The 13,985-nt window shown below is 40.9% G+C and overlaps 1 protein-coding gene across 1 annotated transcript in view; it reads left to right on the top strand.

Annotated features, from left to right (window-relative positions):
- Window positions 1-258: 258 nt before the first annotated feature.
- pde11al (phosphodiesterase 11a, like) overlaps window positions 259-13,985 on the top strand; it is a 33,974-nt gene continuing 20,247 nt past the window's right edge. Inside the window, 7 exon segments of the mRNA XM_062063011.1 lie at window positions 259-1,209; window positions 9,810-9,968; window positions 12,637-12,726; window positions 12,842-12,982; window positions 13,069-13,133; window positions 13,280-13,400; window positions 13,499-13,574. Of these exon segments, the coding sequence (XP_061918995.1) occupies window positions 430-1,209; window positions 9,810-9,968; window positions 12,637-12,726; window positions 12,842-12,982; window positions 13,069-13,133; window positions 13,280-13,400; window positions 13,499-13,574 (1,432 nt within the window). The 5' untranslated portion in view covers window positions 259-429.

The following is a 13,985-nucleotide window of genomic DNA, read 5'->3' on the forward strand; positions in this document are numbered from 1 at the left end:
GGTGGTTGGGGACCCCTGCTGTAAATGGCGGTAATGTACATTTCAAAGTAATTGGCTGCTGCCAATTAACTGAAGAAAACAAAACTATTTCCCCATTTCCGGGTTCCTCACCTCCGATTTGATAATTTATTTAAGTCATATCGTTGACCAAATTGAATTCATTAAGCCGTTTTTTACGACATTAATCACAAATACAAATGCAGAAAAAACGTATATCCACCTTGTGAAGCTGTTGAACTTATTTTCTCGAGTGAACGTAGCGCGCTGCTATATTGTTGTAATAATGGCGTCTCCGCCCCCTCGTGTTGTGTGGAAGATTGCGTTCACCTGAGTCATGAATGTCTTCACGTTAGAAGGTCAGCCTCTCAGCTACTGCGTTCATGCTCCAGCATCCGAGCGCGTCGTTTGCTCCTCACAGCATCTCCCACCATGACGGCGTCTGACTTCTCTGACATAGAGGCGTTTTTGGACGGACACCCGGACCTCTTTGAGGAGTATTTGGTCCGAAAAGCCAAGTGTGAGCACATTAGCAAGTGGATGAGGGAGCACCAGCTCGCCCCTAAAGTCAAAGTGTCAACCCCCGAGGAGAGACGCGTCCAATTAGCCAGGGACCCCGCTCTCAACCCGGACGCTCTCCGGCGCAGGTCGTCTCACTTGGAGCTTCGGCGCAACTTCGCCCGGTCCAAAGCCACCACGGCGCACCGAACCTGTGACGAGCACGCCAGCTTCGGCCAGCAGGACCCGCAGTCCAGCATGAGGCGACGCGCGCTCCTGCGTAAAGCCAGCTCTCTGCCTCCAACCACGGCGCACATTCTCAGCGCCCTGCTGGAGTCCAGAGTCAGCGTACCACAGTATGCATCCGCTGCCACCGACCACAAGTGTCGGCTCAGGGAGACCAACGAGAGGGAGTTCTTCCTGGAGCTGGTGAAGGACATCTCGAATGATCTGGACCTGACCAACCTGAGCTATAAGATCCTGATCAACGTGTGCATCCTGGTGGACGCGGACAGGTGCTCCCTCTTCCTGGTGGAGGGCCCAGCGCACAAGAGGACGCTGGTGTCCAAGTTGTTTGACGTGCACTTGGGAACCACGGTCAGACCTTCCTCCAGCACCCTCAACTCCAACGAGGTGCAGGTACCTTGGGGAAAGGGCATCATTGGGTATGTGGCAGAGCACGGAGAGACTGTCAACATTTCCAATGCATATCAGGTAAAAATCATATTATTTTTTTTGCTAAAGGGCCCAATATTTCATATCTACACCAACCTGCCACAACATTAAAACAATGAGATCCAATGCAAGCGCTTCAAGATGATAACACTCAAGATATTTATTATGAGGGACTGCAGTTTCTTATATTTTTCTTTATTTAGCTATTAATCGGTCAAAATATTAGAAACTGCTCCCAGCTGATGCAGTGCATACACCAGTGGTTCTCAACCTTTTTTCAGTGATGTACCCCCTGTGACATTTTTTTAATTCAAGTACCCCCTAATCAGAGCAAAGCATTTTTGGTTGAAAAAAAGAGATAAAGAAGTAAAATACAGCACTATGTCATCAGTTTCTGATTTATTAAATTGTATAACAGTGCAAAATATTGCTCATTTGTAGTGGTCTTTCTTGAACTATTTGGAAAAAAAGATATAAAAATAACTAAAAACTTGTTGAAAAATAAACAAGTGATTCAATTATAAATAAAGATTTCTACACATAGAAGTAATCATCAACTTAAAGTGCATTCTTTGGGGATTGTAATAGAGATCCATCTGGATTCATGAACTTAATTCTAAACATTTCTTCACAAAAAAATAAATCTTAACATCAATATTTATGGAACATGTCCACAAAAAAATCTAGCTGTCAACACTAAATATTGCATTGTTGCATTGTAATGAATGGAATAGCCTACTTGATTTGATGTTCAGTTTATGAACTTACATTCATATTTTGTTGAAGTATTATTCAATAAATATATTTATAAAGGATTTTTGAATTGTTGCTATTTTTAGAATATTTTAAAAAAATCTCACGTACCCCTTGGCATACCTTCAAGTACCCCCAGGGGTACGCGTACCCCCATTTGAGAACCACTGGCATACACCATGCAAACTACAACCACAATAAGAAACATGACACTAAATGTGCATTGTTATCTCTGTCAAAACATAATTTACATAGTATAGCATTGTTTAAATTTCAATGTTTTACAGTTAAAGGGCACTGTTAGTTTATTTTAAAGGGTCATATTATGATTGTTTTCCCCCTACATTTAAAACACTTTGTTGTGGTCTACATCAAATGTAATGGTGGTTCTTTGGTCAACATTTTGCAAAGATGATGTTTTACAGACCATCTCTTCAGAATGCGCCGTTTTGTGGGCGGTCTTATTTACATGCCTCCACTTCGACAGCGTCTTTCCCCCGCCAGCCATGTTGTAGTTTTTAGTGCTTCCATATGGAGTCGACTGTAATACCATAAGTTAGAACTATACGCTACTATGTATGACAAATGGCAACCGAGGAGGATGCATGTGCATGTACGAGCCAGTCTGCCCCAGAACAAGAGGATAGAGAAAAAGAGGGAGCTTACAGACTACAGCATCGGACTACAATGACGCAAAGATTTTGGGGTAAATCTCCAGGAGCTATCCGCTGATGTCACACTTGGGAAAATCGTCACAAATTGGCCAAATGCCAAACAGCTTGTTTGAAGGGAGCATAAAGGAAGGCAAGATTGTTTTATAAATGTCTCCGCAATGCCTCTATTTTCAGGGCTTGTACATATCCCAAATACACAAAAACAGGTACCAATAGGTAAGAAACAATAACATAAAAGAGACACTAAAGCCAAACTGCGCCCCGTTGCTCATTTTGTATTGACCCGCGACACAATCTATAGACAAAATGGATATACCACTGAATAGAAAAAAGGGTTGGAAAAGGCCCAAATCCCCCCCTACCGTTCCTAAAATGGGCCCTAAAAACAAAAATGGCCGACGACCTGTGCAGCTTACTTAGGGATGCACAACATGTTTCACAATCAATACATGGGCTGTCAAAGATAACACGTTACTATTTAATGGCAATCATTTTGTTAACGCACGATTAACGTTTTTGACCCTCGGCATGTTGCATAGTTTGGAAAAATGTGTAATGGCGTTCAGTTACTGTTGGGCGACAGGCTCAAAAATAGCTAACAGTACTGCACAAAGAAAGGGTTACCTTATGGAAATTTCAGATCCAAAGCCATGGCAAGTAGTTCTCCGGACAAGACAAGGAGATTGTTGCATTCAATCGCCGTGAGACAACATCATTGGAGCAAACGCTGAGCGTGCATTTGCTGCTTGGAGTGAGGAGAAGCTTCGAGTCCGTGTTTAGATTACAGTTAAAGGCCTACTGAAATTACATTTTTTTTATTTAAACGGGGATAGCAGATCCATTCTATGTGTCATACTTGATCATTTCGCGATATTGCCATATTTTTGCTGAAAGGATTTAGTAGAGAACAACGACGATAAAGATCGCAACTTTTGGTATCTGACAAAAAAAAGCCTCGCCCCTACCGGAAGTAGCGTGACGTAGTCAGTTGAAAGGCTCCTCACATTTTCCTATTGTTTTCAATGCAGCTAGAGCGATTCGGACCGAGAAACCGACGATTACCCCATTAATTTGAGCGAGGATGAAAGATTTGTGGATGAGGAACGTTAGAGTGAAGGACTAGAATGCAGTGCAAGACGTATCTTTTTTCACTCTGACCGTAACTTAGGTACAAGCTGGCTCATTGGATTCCACACTCTGTCCTTTTTCTATTGTGGATCACAGATTTGTATTTTAAACCACCTCGGATACTATATCCTCTTGAAAATGAGAGTCGAGAACGCGAAATGGACATTCACAGTGACTTTTATCTCCACGACAATACATCGACGAAACACTTTAGCTATGGACCTACCGTGATAGCATCATGCTTAACTGCATATAGAAACAAAATAAATAAATCCCTGACTGGAAGGATAGACAGAACATCAACGATACTATTAAACCATGGACATGTAAATACACGGTTAATGCTTTCCAGCCTGGCGAAGGTTAACAATGCTGTTGCTAACGACGCCATCGTAGCTAACTTAGCAACCGGACCTCACAGAGCTATGCTAAAAACATTAGCTATCCACCTACGCCAGCCAGCCCTCATCTGCTCATCAACACCCGTGCTCACCTGCGTTCCAGCGATCGACGGTGCGACGAAGGACTTCACCCGATCACAGATGCGGTCGGCGAGACGGAGGAAGTTAAGGTGAGTTCGGCGGCTAGCGCGTCTGCTAACCATCTCTGTCCTCCTGGCTGTGTTGCTGTAGTCCGCCGCTAATACACCGATCTCACCTACAACTTTCTTCTTTGCAGTCTCCATTGTTCATTAAACAAATTGCAAAAGATTCACCAACACAGATGTCCAGAATACTGTGGAATTTTGAAATGAAAACAGAGCTTTTTTGTATTGTATTCAATGGGGTACCAACCGTATCAACCGTTTACGTCACGCGCATACGTCATCATATCTAGACGTTTTCAACCGGAAGTGTGGCGGGAAATTTAAAATTGCACTTTATAAGTTAACCCGGCCGTATTGGCATGTGTTGCAATGTTAAGATTTCATCATTGATATATAAACTATCAGACTGCGTGGTCGGTAGTAGTGGGTTTCAGTAGGCCTTTAAGTGCATTGAAAACATAAAATGTAGATTGTTACTTGAACTGCTTTAGTTAGATGGAATTCAAGCTCAGCAGAAACAAAGACAGTAGAGAGAAAGTCCAAAGTCACTTTTATCGGAGATTTTCGTCAAAACATGTGTAACCCATATGGAAATATAGTGTCACTAATATATTCTCCTATTATTCATTTCTAATCTATGGTGTGCCAAAGTCACTTTGGTCACTTAAAAAATGTTAAACTTGATGTGTCAAAGTCATGTGGTCACTACAGGGTTAAATTAATGATACATGCACGCAGCACGTTATTCACATGTTGGCCAGTAGAGGTCGCATGCACCTTTCTCATTCCAGACATTCCTTCACTGAACGTCAAAGAGTGAAGGCACGAGTCATATCGTTGTGTTACAAAGACAAGGTTTATGAGTTAAAATACTTGTCACTCCTCAAACCAAGTGTTGGAAAAGCAGCATAAGATAGCCTGGTTCCAGTGGGAGCTGGATTGCTGTGTTTTGTGCTGCTGAGAACTTCAGTAAGTGTTACTTTGTGAGTGAGGCCTACTAGCAAGCCTGTTAGCCTAGCCATCCTGTTAGCGCTAAAGAGAGGAGTTTGATAACAAGACACAGAGTTAAAATGTACAAAACCAATTGGAGTAATATGATGTCTTGAGAGAATGCCCTGTGACATGTTAGCATGTTGCAGTTGGATAACTTTATTGTATTTTCGTTTTGTGTAAAAGAGAGGTTTATTTAATGTTACTGTGTTCAGCCTTAGCAGTGAGCAGAGGAGCTGCATTCATTTCAATGCTGCTAAAAGCACCCTCGTCATTCTGCTTAAAGGGGAACTGTTGATACATTTCATTTATTAAATTGATACAGTTAAAATGATAACCATTATAATACATGATGACCAAAATGTGATTTCAGTTAAATAATCATTTATTTTATTTTGTGATGGTTTAAAAAGTGATAATTCACAGTTCATAATTTAAAGATAAAAGGGTAAAAATCCTTAAATGGATGTAACTCATTTCATTCATTGAAGTCATAAGTAAGAGGTGAAGCTACTATAGTTTTCATGATTTGATGCTGCTGTTAAAGTCTTACAGACTTATATGGAGTACAGTGTGAACCGACCAGTATTCATATATCCATAACTAAATGGTTAAAATGAGTAACTGTGTTTATTGATTTAAAATTGAAGTTAACATGGTACCATATGGAAGAGAACTAAGAGTAAAAAGAGTATTCTAACTGATTACATTCTGTACTGCTATGTGCAGATTGGTTTTTGTATGATCCTGAAGTCTGGTTCCAAACTGGACTTGAGTTATGATGGCGAGCCAGTCCCAGTGAGTGAGAGTCTGCGGAGAGGGAGCGTTTGGATGTGGTGTGGCCAGCTGCATCGGTCTCCACACTCTGCAGCGACCTATAACTGAACTGATCCACCATCAGAGTCGCAAGTATCGAACCGAATCAGTATGGAATAACGGATTACAATAGAACTAAGGATTCCCAACCAAGGAATATAGACAGTGTTCAATTCATTACTACCCGGGTAGAATTTACTTTTTCAAAGGACAATTTAAAAAGGACATTTCTTCTATTTTGCTACTTTTGAATTTTTGCAACAGAGCTCTATTTTTATTTATTTTTGGGGGGTATTTACAATTTAAAAAGCACACTGTTCATGTGTTATTGTTTATTATTGTGCAATAAATTTGCCAGCAGTTGTTCTGTGGTCCACTAAGTACGTAACGTCTCATTGCGAGTCTCTCAATTATACAGCCAAGAACCTAGTAATCTTAATTGTTGTACTAACCTGCTATCCTATAGTAGGGGTGCTACACATGTGAAGTCTTTTCTCATACCAATCACACGCATCCGGCTGGCGGCTTCACAATAATACCGTCGCTATGGTATATTCTTTTATAACATGTTCTGATTGATAGTCCGCAATTGCAGAATGTTTAACAGGCTGAATCCATCCATCCATCCATTTTCTACCGCGTGTCCCTTTTGGGGTCGCGGGGGGGTGCTAGCGCGTATCTCAGCTGCATTCGGGCGGAAGGCGGGGTACACCCTGGACAAGTCGCCACCTCATCGCAGTAACTGGCTGAATATTACATTTTATTAATAAGTAGTAGAGAAGGTTAAAACATTGTCATGCAGAGATATGAATGCCATTAACTTGCATTACTGTGCAGAAGTTTAGGGCAATCACTATATCCACTCATCACCCTGCAGAAGAAACCAAGTAAGTGTCATTCATAAGGCAGGATATAGGGATCACACAAATACATTTTTCTTTAAAGATCTTGTGGAACTACAAACAGTAGAAATTACATACTGTATGTCGCAAAAAACCATTCACTCCCTGGACATATGCAAAAGTTTTTCACTGAAAGGGAAGGGGGTTATAATTTAAGGGGTAAGGGTAAGAATGTATGCACAACACAAAGAAGCTTTTGTTTTCAATAAGTGGGGTTAAACTATGGAACAGTTTGAATGCGGAATTAAAAGAATGTCCAACCTTAATTTTGTTTAAAAAAAAAAACCCCGATGCAAAGACATGATTTTCAATATGTACAAGAATGAGGGTTTTTAACAATCCCAAAGTGTTTACATTATTATTATTATTCAAATTATTTGGGTAGTTATTTACTTATTACTGGTTGGTGTATCAATTAGTACTTGTATTCATGTGACTATATACAGTATGTGTATATTGTACGTATGTACGGTATTTTTGTGCCAAAGAAAAGTGAGTCAAATAATATTTGATAATATATTGTAATAAGACCGGTAAATTTATCATTGCATATAATAATAATGATGATAGGAAAGCTAGTTATTTGATTTATAAAATAAGGGTTGGGAGTAAATAAGTTTCAAAACCCCAACCATTATGTATTGTTTTCATTTTTTTCATGTTTTCTTTGTGAAATATTTGTTTCTATTTCTGTACCTTGCTGTAATGTTATCAAAATGATTTCCTTTTTCAATTATGTTTTCTTTTGCTTTGTTTTTAACATGGCCAAAAACACTTAAAAGTGATCTGTCTAGGATACACTTATTAATGACAAAAAATTATATCTTTGTGCGATTAATCACAATTAATTTTGAGTTAACTATAAACAAAGGCAATTATCGCGATTACATATTTTAATTGTTTGACATATATACACTATATTGCCAAAAGTATTTGGCCACCTGCCTTGACTCACATATGAACTTGAAGTGCCATCCCATTCCTAAACCATAGGGTTCAGTATGATGTCGATCCACCTTTTGCAGCTATTACAGCTTCAACTCTTCTGGGAAGGCTGTCCACAAGGTTGCGGAGTGTGTTTATATGAATTTTCCACCATTCTTCCAAAAGCGCATTGGTGAGATCACTCACTGATGTTGGTCGAGAAGGACTGGCTCTCAGTCTCCGTTCTAATTCATCCCAAAGTCATTCTATAGGGTTCAGGTCAGAACTCTGTGCAGGCCAGTCAAGTTCAGCCACACCAGACTCTGTCATCCATGTCTTTATGGACCTAGCTTTGTGCACTGGTGCACAGTCATCTTGGAAGAGGAAGGGGCCCGCTCCAAACTGTTCCCACAAGGTTGGGAGCATGGAATTGTCCAAAATGTTTTGGTATCCTGGAGCATTCAAGGTTCCTTTCACTGGAATTAACTCCTGAAAAACAACCCCACACCATAATTCCTCCTCCACCAAATGTCACACTCGGCACAATGCAGTCCGAAATGTACCGTTCTCCAGGCAACCTCCAAACCCAGACTCGACTGTCAGATTGCCAGATGGAAAAGTGTGATTCATCAATCTAGAGAAGACGTCTCCACTGCTAATTGGAAGGTCACATGAAGTTTGGAGCTCTGTAGCAACTGACTGTGCACAAAATCTTTGCACAATGCGCTTCAGAATCCGCTGACCACTCTCTGTCAGTTTTCATGGCCTACCACTTGGTGGCTGAGTTGCTGTTGTTTCCAAACTCTTCCATTTACTTATAATAAAGCAGACAGTTGACTTTGGAATATTTAGGAGCGAGGAATTTTCACAACTGGATTTGTGGTGGCATCCTATGACAGTTCCACGCTGGAACTCCTTAGAGCGGCCCATTCTTTCACAAATGTTTGTAGAAACAGTCTCTATGCCTAAGTGCTTGATTTTATACACCTGTCGCCGGGCCAAGTGATTAGGACACCTGATTCTCATCATTTGGATGGGTGGCCAAATACTTTTGGCAATATAGTGTAGATATATATTTATTTATTTAAAAAACATTTTTTTTAATAGATATACTTTTTTAAATTAAGTTTTTGGGCCATCTCCATGCAACAAGAGGGAACTTTTCTAACCTTGAACCCGTATTGAAAAAGTTTCATTATAACTATTATACAAAATAATACGCTGCGAGAGTCGGTTTGAATTGAGAATCGGAATCAGACTGAATCATTAGGTGCCCTTAGTCTTACTGTGTATATTCTCTGTTAATTTCCATGCGCCCTGTCATGAAAAGGTTTTAGATGGCATAATAATATTATTGGTAATGAATAACAATAAGAAATTAAATACCTCCAGGGTGTTAGATTAGATATTACACTGATTTGTTTGATCTATAACACAAAACTAAACTGTGTTGGGTTTTTTTTGTTCAGACTGTGGAAAATGTCAGTCCTTTGTATATGCAAAAGTATATATGTATGTTATGTATCGCCAATTATGTATAGCCTATTTAGTTAAGCATATTATGTATCTAGTATCATAGATGATATTGTATTATATGACAATTATTATGTTCTAACAATCATGTTGCTGTGCAATGCTTTTACTTACTGGTGAGCTGCGTAGATTTTTTTCAATGCTTGTTTTTACAGTCCTAGAGGTAGAATGTCTTTATTTTTGACATAACTGAAGTAATTACCCACATTTATGTCATGCTCAGTAGTGGTGCTCATTGTGGTGTGTAATGTCAGTGTGCCTGCACTGCACAATCGTAAAGGGTCATAAAGGCTCTCAGTCCTCCACATATGGGTTAAAGATTATGTTCCGATCGGTTCATCATGATATGTACCTGTGTGCCCTTCCTCCCAGGACCACCGCTTCAGTGACGAGATCGACAAGTTAACAGGCTACAAGACTCAGTCCATTCTCTGTATGGCCATCTGTAACAGTGATGGAGAGGTCATTGGTGTTGTACAAGCAATCAACAAAAATCCCACCGGAACGCCTTTCACTGAGGATGACGAGAAGGTGGGCTCTAACTCACTGCAGGCTCACTCTCTTGTACATCCGGTGCCTGTGGGCCATTCAGATAATGACATATGGAACATTAAACATGCCTAGCAGGGCATCACCTCGGTTCCACTAGACACAAATGAATGCTCCTAATACCGTAGATATACAGTGCATATATACATTATACTGTCCCTACAATATACCATACCATACCATACCATACCAACTTTATTTATAATCACTATTGTTGATGACAACCTGACAGATCCCTATTGAATATAGATAGATCAATACCCAAATTTGTACTATCGCCCAAAATGGCTGAAAATATTTGTCCGAGCGCGGGCGCAGTTGGCAGAGGCACGCAGAAGCTGTGAGAGAGAGAGGGAACCACATAGAGCTGGGAGGAGCTGAACAGCACCAAACAACAGCTGTTCAAAACTTATGACAGGATCAAAGGGGAGGAGATGTTGAATAAGGTGAAGAGGGTGGAGGCAGAACATGGCGAACAGAAATACAAGGAGTCATAGAAGATCATAAACAAGATGAGTGGGCGCAAGAGGGCGAGAGAGGGACAGCTGGCAGGCTGCAGCCCAGAAGAGAGAGTGACCTCCTGGTTCACCCACTTCCGGGATCTCCTAGGCACCCACCCAACAGTGGACAATGCTGAGGAAGAGATACCTGCAGTCCTCACAAATCTTGGAATTGACGATGGCTCCTTTACAGCTACAGAGTTTGCCACAGTGAAATCCACCCTCAAGCAAGGAAAAAGTCCTTGACCGCATGGTATCCCACAAGAAATCCCTAAAAACTGCGATCTTGACAACATCATACTGGTGACCTGCAACCAGACTCTGATAGATAACATCAAGCCCGACATATGGTCCCTCTCTAACATCATCCCGGTTCCCAAATCTGGAGATCTGTCTAAGCCAGACAACTATTGTGGCATTAGCCTGACCTGTGTCATAGCGAAGATGTACAACCGCATGATACTAAATCGGATTAGGGACACCATTGACCCACACCTGAGGGACAACCAAAATGGCTTCAGAAAGGGAAGGACCACCGTAGGCCAGATCCTGGCCTTGAGGAGAATCATTGAGGAGGTGAAGAAGAACAACTTGACAGCAGTGCTGTGTTTCATTGACCTCAGAAAGGCATTTGATTCAATAGACAGAGGCATAATGCTGAAAATCCTTAATTAAGGTTTACGGTGTCCCCCCGAATCTACTCCAGGCCATAGAGGCCATATACCAGGGCACAAGAGCCAAGGTGGTAACTCCAGATGGCATCAGCGAGGAGTTCAAAATCCTAGCAGAGTTGCAGCAGGGAGACAATCTTGCCCCCTTCCTCTTTATCATAGCACTGGACTACGCACTCAGGAAAGCCATGAACGGGTGGGAGCAAGAGCTTTGCTTCACAATTACACCAAGGAAGTCTAGAAGAAACCCTGATGTAGCCCTGGCAGACCTAGATTACATCTGCCTGATGTCTGACCGCGTGGAGAAAGCACAGGAACTCCTGAACAGAGTGGAGGTGGAATGTGCTAAGGTTGGCCTCAGACGAATGCAAAGAAGACTGAGGTAATCACCTATAACTTACACATAAACCACCCACCAATGACTTCCAATACTTGGGTTCCTGGATGAACTCCACAATACAGGACCTTAAGGTCAGGAAGGCGCTAGCATGGAGGGCACTGTATGTCAAGAGTGTGGTGCTCGAATCTCCCTGGACACATAAAGCTGAGCCTATTCCATGCCACTGTGTAGTCTGTCCTTCTGTATGGCCGCGAAAGCTGGACCCTGACACACACCCTGCAGAAGTCCCTAGATGGGTGCTACACCAGAATGTTACAAGCTGTTATGAATGTGGACGAGAGCATCCACATCACTAACGAGGACCTATCAGGCAAATGCCGAGGCTCAGCAAGAAGGTAGCAGCTTGGAGGATGAGGCTGGCCGGCCACTGCCACAGACATCTGGATCTCCCAGCCAGCAGGCTGGTTCTATGGGAACCAACGCACAGGCATCGATCGCGAGGACGTCCTGCGCTAACGGACGTGGACATCCTGAAGAAAGATGTTGGAGCTGAAAGCTCTTCGGAGCTAGCCGGGTGTATGGAGAACCGGAAGGATTGGAGACTCCAATGGAAGCTCGTCTGAGGACGATAGAGAGAACAAGTAGATTAATTAGAGTTTTGAGAAAATAATACAACTGGAAATGACGCAATATGTTACTGCATATGTCAGTAGTCTAATTAGGAACTTTTGTAACCTGTATCGAAACTATTCTATGATCATTTACATACAAAATAATATATTGTGATATATATCATTATGTATATCGAGATATAGATTTTAGTCCATATTGCCCATGCATAGTAGATGCATTTGTGGAAGAAGTGTACACTTCATTGTCATGTACATGTGAAATGTTCTGAGGTGTAGCCTTGATAATAAATCTAGTAATTATTATTGAATTGTTACTGTCCAATGAAAAGCATGCATCTCCAAATTGTATATTATTGTACCTCGAAAAAATACTTTACTAGAGAATCTGTTTGACATTAAGTAGTTTAATCTGTTTAGCTGTTCCACACTCATTAACAACAACAAAAAAATATTATTATTTTTAAATATTTGATCATAATACATGGAATTTTCTTTATTTACAATCAGGTGCTCCAAATGTATCTACCCTTCTGTGGAATATCCATATCCAACGCCAAGTTGTTTTCTGAGTCTCGCAAGGAGTATGAAAGAAGTAGGGTGAGCGAATATTTCAAACATATTTGCATAAAGTCAAAAATATTTATCTGAACACATGTACGTTTTTTACTAGAGTGAATGTGACATAAGTTCCAGATTTCCACTGCTTCCTCAGGCTTTACTGGAGGTGGTCAACGATCTGTTTGAGGAGCAGACCGACTTGGAGAAGATTGTGCGGAAGATTATGCAGCGAGCGCTCACCCTCTTGCAATGCGAGCGCTGCTCCGTGCTTCTCCTCGAGGATATCCACTCACCAGTAAGGCCTTGAGCATCAAATAAACACACTTAAAAAAACTAACCTCAGTCTGCTTACCATGACGACGTCTGTGTCTCTCTGTTGAGGTTGTGAAGTTCTCCAAGACGTTTGAACTTATGTCCCCCTTGAGCAACATGTCCCGTGACATAAGGTGACATACAAAATGGAAAAAAAAGTTTAAAAAACAGTCATTAAGGATCAATAGTTAATTATTCCTGAGATTACATGAAGTGACTATGGCACCGCCAATAATTGTTTGGATTTTTTTTTTTTTGTCTCACTGTGTCCTTATATTAGCCTGGAGAAGTTGTCATGCTCTGATTGGCTGATTAATAACAGCATCGCCGAGTTGGTGGCCTCCACAGGACTCCCAGTTAACATCAGTGACGTGTGCCAGGACCCACGCTTTGATGCAGAGGTTTGTCAAACTTTGCTAAAATGGTATAGTTGTACTGTTATTGTGATTTTATTTGTTCAACTGTAGGTTATCATTATGATAGTTTATTCTGCTTCTAGGCAGATCAAGCTTCCGGATTTCATATTAGATCAGTGTTGTGTGTGCCTATCTGGAATAGAACTCACCAGATAATAGGTAAGTTTGATCATAATTGATTTTTAAGGTCTGTACCCCCACTTTAGACAAAAGATTGTGCAATTTTTAATTTTTTATGATGTGAATTATATGTGTTATGAACTAATGGGTCTTACCTGGCTAAGCTGGTTGTAATTCATTATTTAGCCAGCAAAATAGTTGAGACCGAACCAACAGCGTTCTTTGCTGATTGCTGCCAAGTACAGCTGAATTCACAACATGACTAGAACGAAAAAATTCACCACAATTAACACATTTAAAAAAAAAAAAACTATTGCTGGAGTTTTTTTTTAGCTATCAACAATCTTTATTACTGTAGACTGTTATTGTAGCAATGTATATATTTGTTCCCTGATTGTATGTCCTTTTTTCAATGGTGGCATTTATTATTGAGGCCAATAAACTGCCCAG

Source organism: Entelurus aequoreus, linkage group LG11 (genome assembly GCF_033978785.1).
Source record: "Entelurus aequoreus isolate RoL-2023_Sb linkage group LG11, RoL_Eaeq_v1.1, whole genome shotgun sequence".
Classification (NCBI taxonomy): domain Eukaryota; kingdom Metazoa; phylum Chordata; class Actinopteri; order Syngnathiformes; family Syngnathidae; genus Entelurus; species Entelurus aequoreus.